The sequence below is a fragment of the Filicampus tigris genome, chromosome 10 (assembly GCF_054856515.1).
Source record: "Filicampus tigris isolate MCC_2025a chromosome 10, RoL_Ftig_1.0, whole genome shotgun sequence".
Classification (NCBI taxonomy): Eukaryota; Metazoa; Chordata; class Actinopteri; order Syngnathiformes; family Syngnathidae; genus Filicampus; species Filicampus tigris.
The window spans coordinates 3,381,419-3,391,874 of record NC_141226.1 but is presented as its reverse complement, the minus strand read 5'-3'; the positions used below and the strand labels follow the sequence as shown (position 1 = coordinate 3,391,874).

At 40.6% G+C, this 10,456-nt stretch overlaps 1 protein-coding gene across 4 annotated transcripts in view; it reads right to left on the bottom strand.

Annotated features, from left to right (window-relative positions):
• Positions 1 to 2,516: 2,516 nt before the first annotated feature.
• xkr4 (XK related 4) overlaps positions 2,517 to 10,456 on the bottom strand; it is a 34,287-nt gene continuing 26,347 nt past the window's right edge. For 2 of the 4 annotated variants that reach the window (XM_086043350.1, XM_086043351.1), the window contains one exon: positions 2,517 to 10,344. In XM_086043350.1, coding sequence (XP_085899476.1) covers positions 9,744 to 10,344 — 601 coding nt within the window. In that variant the 3' untranslated portion in view covers positions 2,517 to 9,743. The remainder of the gene's footprint in view (positions 10,345 to 10,456) is intronic. The other 2 variants (XM_086043354.1, XM_086043353.1) reach the window with 2 other exon arrangements.

The window sequence follows — 10,456 nt, the reverse complement described above, 5'->3', positions numbered from 1 at the left end:
CGTCCCTGGTACGGAATGCCCAGTTCTACATATCGCAACTGTCTGAAAACATTATATTGGAGATGTGATGAGAAACAGAACATGCACTTGCCAATAGTCACCTCTGTTGTAGGACAGTCAATTTAGACCAATAGATGGTGCTGCTGAACTACGCAAGTTCTGGTTTTGTGGGGATTACGCAATCAGAGGTGAGGCTGACTGCTTGCAGCAGCACTTCATTTCTCACCCATGCATTTGAACAGGAAATATACAAATTTTAGCAACTTTCACAATGAAATCATCAAAATGATTAGATTCAAAAACAAAATCAAGACATTTAAAATCACTACTACATAACGAAAATGGAAATAGCTTGCCTCCATTGACTGCACCTCACAAAAATCAAAGTTGTTGGTACTTGAAAGATGAATGAATAATGTAAATGTAGAAAATTGACTCCTGAAACTCGGGTTTTATTTTGGTGGTCCTACAGAATTGGGTTTAAAAAAGAGGGTGCGGCCTAGGGTGTCCTGGTGCCAAGGGCACATCTGGATACCCTTATCTTTGAACATGGTGTTCATTATGGACAATCGAGCACAGAAGTCCACTAACAAACACCACTCGGATTCAGATCGGGGGGGGCCGTTCCTCCCAATCACGCCCTTCCACGTCGCAGTCATTGCCCACATGAGCATTGAAGTCCCCCATCAGAACGATTGAGTCCCCAGGGGGAGCGCTTTCCAGCACACCCTCCAAGGACTCCAAAAAGGTTGGGTAATCCGAACGACCCGTCGCCCCGCCCTTAGGTGGAGGGAGGCTGCCCTCTCATCCACCGGGGTGAAGCTCTATGTACAGGAGCCAAGCCGGGGTGCAATAAGTATGCCCACGCCTGATTTATGCCTCTCACCTTTGGCAACTCCAGAGTGGAAGAGTGTCCAAGCCCTCTCGAGAGGACTGGTACCAGGGCCCAAGCTGTGTGTGGAGGTGAACCTGACTATATCTAGTCAGACCTTCTCAACCTCACACACCAGCACGGGCTCCATTTCACAAAGCAGGTTTAGTGAAAACTCAGAGTCTGCTAACCCTGAAAAGAGGGAAACTCTGACTTTTACGTTTCAAGAAGGGAGGTAACTCAAACAAGAGAAAGATGGTGTAACTCCTAGCCGGTTTCAGAGAGAGAGGTAACTTAAGCTCAGACTCTCTGAAACTAACCTGGTAGGGAGCAGGTTTATCTCAGTGCACCTCAATTTTCGATCTGTCTCCGCCCTCTTTCTGGGCCACAAACTCCTTTTCATTTCCTCATTACTTCAATTCGCCCGTTCTGTCGTAGCGTAGTTCTGCCGTCCGTCATAAAAAAAAAAGTCAGTGTATGAGAAGTCCATTTGGCACATCACTGAAAAAAAGTTTTTGTTGAACTTACTCAATATTATTTTGTCAAGTGGTTGTACGAGATATAATTATCTAGATTAAGATACATTTTTAAGTAGACTATATATCCAATAAATAAATGTATCTTTCTCCAGATGATTTTATTTTGTGCAACCACCTGACAAAACATAATTGAGTAAATTCAACCATCGTTTTTTTTTTCAATGTACCCCGTTATGCCGAGGTCTTAACTGAACAATGTGTTTATCTTTCACCAGCTGTTGAGTGCGCTTCTCCCCGCGACGTTGCACCTAAATGAAATAAATTAATAGGCGGAAGCAAGCAGTTTTCCTCCGTTCTATTGTAATTGATTGCGAAGGACTTGAAACCTCCGCATATATTGACCCAAACATCAATGTTCTCCCACGCCCCTCCCTCGTTGCCATGGTGACTCTGCAAATCAGGGTCCCATTCATGCTGTCTAGTGTCTATTCGTAGTTGTGTTGCACGCGCTTAACTCCAGATGAAGGTACTCTGAGTTGAGTTCTGTAACCTTATTCAAATCAGCTGTTCTGGAAACGGAAATTCAGAGCTTGCTATCTCAGAGTAGATCAACTCAGACTTCAGGATTAGACTCAGAGTTTAATGAACCTGCTTTGTGAAATACGTTAAAGATTGCATTCCTTGTGTTTCGCATCCATAGCTGCAGCAGTTAAATGAGGCTCCTGCCCCCTTGCCCGAGCAACCCAGCCCGCAGACCACCTGAGCCTTGTCTTTGTCCAGTTAGGTTTCCTTTTCTGATTTCATGTCTCCTTTTTACATTTTTTTTTTAAAATAAAGGACATGGGTATTTGGATATCTGTCTCTGTGACACACAGTCTGTGTTTGTAATGATAAGAGAGTTGCATTGTTGTTGCATATTTTACTACTTTTGCTGCTATTATCTCTTTGTGTACTATATTGCTGTATCACCCTTCAATTATACACATTATAATCATTCATAGGATCACGGCTTTGCTTTCATTCAGCCCTTAGCAAATAACATGTTGCTTTATTTCAATGTCAAAAGTTATAATAGAAGTGTGACACAGTTAAGGAAAAAAAATAGTCACTGTTTGAAATACGAATGTAGAATAGAATCGAGAGAAGCCAAAAAATGACCATCAGAATGACCACAGTGTACTTTATTAAATGAATTTTGGTAGTTTGTGTTGCATTAGATTCAAATAAAAATGTACCCCAAAAAATCCATATGTACAAAAATGTTTTGATCTTTATCACTCCGTATTTTTTAAAATTTTATTCAATGTATTCTTCATCCATTGAATACATTCCCCCACACATTTTAGCACTTCAGACTCTAATCACACAATGCAACTTACCATTTTTTCTTCATCTTTTTTTTTTTTTTTTTTACAATACACCACATACACCACATGTATTGTTTTATTCTCTGAAGTACTTTTATATTGTCATAGTGGCAGCCATCCTATTGGCGTCCAACCTCAAAGGACACCCTTCACAGTCAGAACTCGAGAGGAATGTTCTATTTTTAAACATGTACATTTTGCATATGTTTATTTACAGTTAAGATCTAAATTCATCATTTCCCATCATCATCATACATGGTATCATCCGACTTTCTACACAGACACTTTGAACAGATGCTCCTACAAGTGTGTGACGGCGTAAAGAACTTGATTTCCACCATTATTCGTGTGCTGAATGATCTAAACTTGGTGTTGCTGCACATCCAAACTAAGCCAGTGGTTTACTTTCATTTTGGTTGTTGCAGGCCTCTTGCTGTGTCAAGAGAGGATAATCACGCTACAGCAATGTAAGTTGGGTGCTGTCAAATTGTTTTTAATCATTGCCTCAAATGTTTCGATCTCCACTTCATTACTAAATAGCAAGCTGGGGATTAGAAAGAACCCTCAAGTTGGAGTCCGCCCTTGTTTTCATACTACCTTATGTCCACACAAATAATTTGTGAATAGTTACAGTTCGGCACCCTGATAGAAAAACAAACAATCAGGCCAAAATGAGTCATACGTTGCTAAAGTGAATTTTTATTTGTTGAATGGGTATTTTGAAAACGTATCTTTTGACCTTTCCTTGCTGAAAGAGATATCCTCTCACCTAATATAAATTCACTAAGTCAAATGTGTTTATTGTAGGTCAGGTTGGACAAACAAAATGAAACTATGTCCTGTCATAAGGTAAGAAAACAATTCAAAAATGCTTATGTTGAGGGGAAATAAAATGTCAAAAGCTCCATGGAAGATCTTGGAGTGCTGATGGAATGCCTTGTGAACTTGTGAAACAAAAAAAACAATTTGAATGGGAAAATTGGTTTTGATTTATAAGATGTGAGTGCATTGCACTTTCAAATGTATCGTTCTTGGATCGTATACCAGCTCTATCCCTCACCAACAGCAAGTGGCATAAGTAGACCTTTTCTACTGCGGTCATCCAGCCTCCACAAAGATTGTTGATCCTCTGCATTGCAGGAACACACCGCCCACGCTGGCTCAAATTCATGGTCACAGTTTATGTGTGATTTGTCTTCTCAGTGAAATACTACATTGAAAAAGCCTTAGTCAGTTGGAAGTTTCAGTTTGGCACATTACAACGAGCACAGTGCAATTATTTGTATGCACTATAAGCATTATGATAGTGACCTTACAATGAAATGCAATATCAGCAGGATATACGTGCTGCCATGTGATGAAGATGTGGAGGTACTCATATCTGAATACATCGAGGTAGCTTCATGTCAATGGGAAATTCACCATATGGTGAAGGGAACTGCAAATTACCATACATCATGCGTCTATGCTGCTTCGACAAAAATGACATCTATGAGATGGAACCTGCTCTTCCTTTCTTTGATTAAAAACAAATCAACAGTGATTCGTCAATGCCTTTTGTACCGTCTGCATGAGCATCAACCACCTCTGGAGCCAGGTACAGGACGCCTGTTCAAAGATGGCGTTAGAGCTGAGCAGCAAATAGCCTATATCAAACAAACTGCCCTAAAACTCGTTTTCTGGACAGAAGAGGAACAAAGGACACAAACATTATTGTAGGTACAATCTATTGAACTCCCAACACAGGACATGTTCTCTCTGTGCTTTTCTTTGGTATTCCAGCCTTGTCCCACTTTCCATGCAGGAGTGTCCGATAAATTGAAGACTCTAAATTGTTCATAGGAGTAAATGTGTGTGTAAATGGTTGTTTGTCCAAATGTGTCCTGCGATTGACTGGCAACCTGTACGGTACAGCCTGTCTCACGCCAAGTCAAAGGATATCGGCACCGGTTAGTTATCCATTCCGACTCCCACCATGCTAACCGCTACCTAGACTTGAAGCTAATGTTTATGCAAAGTAAATCGTCGCTGTCCTGTGAAAAACACGCATGTCCAATTTTGTCTTTTTTTTCCCCATTTTAATGGCTGTAATCCGGAAACCCCATTGATGTAAAAAAATAAAATAAAAAAATAATAAATGACAAATATTTTTCACAGGAGAGCGACAAAATGATGTTTTATGTAAACTAAGCCAAGCTCTCATTAAGTCAAGGAGCTTGTTTTATTAATGCGGGTCTTCGCACACAGGCTTGATGTTTGAATTGTGGAAAGGATTGCAGTTATTTATGATGCCCACATTGACATCGTGTCATGTGTTTGCAATTGGATCCAAAGTTTATCGAGATTGTGTCAACTTTTTAGCCTTAATTCATCTACCTGATATAGGTAATACAGAAATAAACAAACAAACGAAAACGAACATGAGTTGATCTACTGTAGGGGTGAAAAAGTGCGGTTCTCAAGAGCCCATATCCAGCCTGTTTTGGATGTGTCCATTTTTCAACACACCTGATTTAAATGATCAGGATCATTATCAGGCTTCTCAGACCTTGCTGATGAGCTCTTGAGGATCAGAATTGGGCACCACTTATCGACTGTCTTTCTGTTCCAAGCTTATCTTATCCTACTGATCCCAACCTCCAACAAACAAATGGATGGATTTTAAATGCAGAATTTCTCTCTGATTTATTTATTTTTAATTAAAACTAGAACTGTGTAGTTGTAAATACTGTAGTTGTTTTGAGTATATTTTAACAGAAGTTAGAGAGGAAAGTATAAGAAAGTATTCAGATGAGATTGCATTTCGTTTTACCATGTTGGGATTACAGATGCTGGTGGTGGGTGACTCAGAGTGAAAGGACATCATACACCACAAAGAAATTCCATTTGAGGAAGGAATGACAGATGGACGTCAATGATTGAAAGGTATCCACAACTAATGCAGCTTTAACAAAGATGCATGGATTAATTAGTCTTCCTACAGTTTGAAATGCAATTTACTTTTAAGACAGTAAGAAGTTTAATGAGCCAAGTCAATGCAAAATGAAAGAATACCGAATTAAAAAAATTCTAAAATGGATGTATAAATGTTTTAACATTTAAGCAATCAGCATCATTAGAATGAGCATCAATCGTAAATTAGCTCCATCACAATACAAACGGTAAAACAAATATATGTATATGTATTGAAGTGGCCAATCTGGGGTTGCCATGGTGATGACAAAGACACTAGTCTCATTCCATGTTAGTAGGCTTTACACGATCAGAATATTGGGACAAATTACCGATCACAGAGTTTAAAAAAAAAAAAAGAAAAAAGAACTGATCACTGATCCAATCAGAATATGGACCAATCCATCCAATATATTTAAACAGCTTGTTCATTTACTGTTCAGTCAACCCCGCCATTAGTGGGGGCTTGGGACCCACCCAACCCATGAATAGCCAAACTTCGCTTAACTGATGTCCAATGAAATGCTTTGGGAAAAAATACTTACAATAAAACCAGAACATTTCTCCCCAAATCGCTGACAAATATTCAATACATGTAAAATGGGGAGTGGGGAGAATCTAATTTACTGCCCTCCCTCACAAAAAAACAAAACAAATTATTTTAAAATATTGGGAACATTTTGAAAAAAAAAATCAAGACTGTAATGCTGAGAAACCTTGGATTAGTAACGATGGCAGCACAGAACGTACCTGAAGTGAACAAGATTGTGTATGCTGAAATGTCTTGTTTTGCAGATCAGATCATTGACGTCATTGAACCAACCTAATTATCACATTGCAACCAATTTTGCATAAAATACAAAATATCTGCATCCGATCCAGCCGATGGAATCTGTGTAAAGTGTGTCATGCGTTTCGTCTTCCACATCACACTATACCGGGTGACTATGGGCGAAAGGCGGACTACACCCTCAACTGGTCGCCAGCCAGTGGCAGGGCACACACAGACACAAGTCACCGAGTGGGAACCGATCCCACGCTGCCCGCACACAACTCAGGCGAGTGTACCTCTACATCATCAGCGACCCCTATCGGTGTAAAGTCTACATGTTAAAGTACTATCACATGCTTAAAACAACTGTCTGGCGAATATGGGACAGTGTGTGTTTAATACATACTTTAGTATCAGCTGATTTCTGATTCCCTGAAGGTGATGCCCAATAAAGAGCTGAATATGAGATTCTGAGGTGAAAAGTTGCATTTGTGCCATCTGGAATCCTGTGTTCATTTCACATGTTCACTTTTTCCTGTGTCTAATCGATTTGAGCCTTTCAGCTGTTTCCGTTTGTTTTTAAACCAACAAAAACAAAAGCTCCAACTTTTTAGTAAAGGAAAAAAAAAAGTTGCAGAAGCTTTTGACTAATTTACCCTCATCAGTAGACCATAACTCTACAGCACACACACACACACATACACTATATTTGGTTGCAAATCAAATGTGTTTCAACACTATATTTGCAGGCTTCAGTTCGTTTTCACTCGTTTAAGATGCCTTTGAAAAGGCTGAAATGTGCAGTTTTTTCAAATGTCAATTTGTCTACTCATACCTACTAAAATATCTCTGAAAGACAAAACAGTATTGGGAAACAACCGCTGAGAAAAGATTCAAGACTCAGTCTTGTGAGAAAGGAAAATGCAATTTGCATCATTAGCTAGTACAATGAAAAGAAAAAATGCAGCCATCCTAATCTGTCTTGCCTTTTTAAGTTGGAATACAAATATATTTTTTAAAACAAACCTGGTCCACGCAGAGTGCACATATTCAAGTACAGCATGTCAGCAAAATGATGATGATATGATGATTCTTGTCTTGGACAATGGCATTATTACATACAGACTGAAAAGAGAAGCTGAAATGATCCAACCTTTTGCTGGGTTCATCTGAATTAACAAATTAAAAAAAACCCATTCTGATTATCCAATTGCCTTGTGTTGTGCTTTTGTCTTTTCTTGGAAAAATACAATACACATTTCACAAACCATTACAAAAAAAAAAAGTGGAAAAGTGGACGCTACTTTGTGTAAGGGCTGGATTTGGCTAAATGACATCGCATTGTGTCATCATGTGCTTACTTTAACATCCCAGCATTCCCTGAAATGTACCGATAGTTTTTTTCAGTTGGAATAGTTAGGGAAGTGGTGGAAATATACTGTATATGGCTCACCTGATTTTGTCTGCATTACCTAGCTGTTTCAAACGATTGGGGAAAATATTGCGGATGAGGGTTACATTTCCATATGAGAACAGTGGAAATGGAATGTTTCTTTCATAAATTAACCTGAACTGTATTTACATGTTTTGTCATGGCCTAAGTTTGACCCAGGAAGATGTATTAGGTTTCCCATATTATCACCGGGGGAGTGGGAGAGTCAACCTGCTCAAGTGGATTGAGGTCAAGCTCTGAGAATTCGTTATACTACTATCTTAGTCTGCCAAAGTAAGCAGTACCACCCGGCAATTCTATTCAATACAACAAGAGGCAATGGCGAGTCTCAAGAGCTGAATGTACATATATAAAATATCTGCACACACTGTATCCTTACCACAAATTTGTGTGTGCACACACATGCACACACACAACACACGCACACAGTATTGTGCAAAGTCTTAGGCCACCTTGAGCTTTATTGTTCTAATGACCTTTTTCACCGCAATCATCATTTTGAACAGGATTAAAAACACAAAATAAACCAACCAATCTCTATGAAAATTTGTGAAGGGTTGTGGTGGGTGACACTAATTAAAGTTAATTCCTTTCTGTTCACAATTTGGCCTTGGTTGAGGCCTGTGATTTACTCACTAACATTGTGGTATACTACAGCATATCGTAATTGGTAAAACATCTCCAGTGGTGAGTGATCTAAGACTTTTGCACGCTACTGTACATACAGAACAAGAATCACAATGACTTGACTTCAATACCCACTACTGAGCTGAAAAAGTAAGAAAATGCTGCATGTTGTATTGGACTATTGTACATCCCGGTTGCTTCGATTTGGTGTTGCGAGCGCTCTCTTCCTCTCCTTCACGGCTGTTTCTTTTGGATTCTCCACACCTGTCATTTCCTTTCAAATGGCATGTGGCACAGTCCTCATTTCTCTTGCTCTCCTTCACTACATCAACAGGTGGAACTTCAGCTCAGCTAAGTGTCGGAGGCTGTACTGCTTATTGTGGAATTGAGCTGCCAGGGAGATTTTTTTTATTTCATGGCAATCAGTGAGTTGGAGAGAGACATAAGCTGTGGAAGTGCGTGTCCAACTTGACAGTTGTACCGTTTTGTTCTACCCTTTTTCTGAGCCAGGTTCGACAACTGGGAAATAAATGCTACTTTATCCATTCTTTTCAAGTAGATTGATTACCTTCTGCCAATGTGGACCAGAATGATTGAGAGTCTCCACTCGTGGAGAGACTACTACGCCATCCATAAGGCGCTCCACATCCTCAGTATTTCCAAGGAAACGTTTTGGCACTAGGAAAGGGAACAGATAGTGTTGTCAAATCCATGTGAGGCGTACGCACCATAAGGTCATCAGAACTCTCCAACATGAGGGCACCTGCACAGTAAGACATATATGACTTTTTCAAGTTTTCCCTTATAATTCTGAATCAGGGATCCTTTCCTCAGAAATTCAAGTGTCATTTAGGGATACATATGTAACATCTGCTGTCTTCAAACTTGGACCCTGGAGGGACCTTAACCCAAGCCACCTGGAACGAAACAGTGCATCAGCCTCTTGGGGGTTTGACATTTTAAGCACTCTGTTGATATGCATTGTTCTTACACCACACAGGATTTCCCTGACGAGCCCAAGTAAAAATGATACCAAAAACGAACACAACAGGAGATAGTGATGATCTTCACCTCTCCTCTGATCGGTGCCAGCGGGGCAAATTTTCCTTGGAAGGTCACTGTTTTGACGAAGAAAGACGGGGGAGAGATGAGACGGGTAGTAACATGTTATTGCCCGTGTGTGTTTTGCTGATTCTGGCTGCTACGTGGAGTTCTGAGAGCACTATAATGTAGTTTCATACTCCAACCTTTCTTGTACCAGGGCATCATCTTTATACTGCAGCCGCGGAGGAGTAAGCGAGCAGTCGATGGCCAAAATTGCCTTCCGTATACTACGGTCAAGGACGTGGCGCTCCCAGGCTGGGTAGCGGTTCCTACAGAGATCAATCTTGATGACGGTCTCATCAAGGCGAGGCGCACGAGACGATGGAGTGGATGGCACGGTGGGTCGCACCTGAAACACTGGCATGCAGCCATCCCTTTCCATGTATTTTGCAGCGTCGCGCTCTAACGTTGTGGTGGCTCCCCGGTTGGACCGCAGAGAATTGGTGCCCCCCTCAGATGGTAGTGTGGAGAACTGAGCAGTGGCATCCAGGTCAAGGCGCTGGCAGCTTGGCGAGTGTCCGAAACGTGGCCCGTTAGGATGGAAAAAAGCATAGTACATGAGCAAGAAAACCACCCCTGTGAGGAAACTACTGAAGATGACACAGAGTGCTGGCACAGCAAAGGAGTCAGTAGGGTGAGGTGAGCGGTAGATATACCACAATGCGCTGAGAGCCGTGTTCTCCACCAGTATCACCAGGTAGTAGATGAAAAGACGACACCTGTGCAACAACACAAGATAGAGACAAAGATTACTGTTATCAATTAAGAAGCCAAATGTTCTCCGTTGCCCTCATACAGAATATTTCCACCCCAAGTATCTTTTACTTTCTG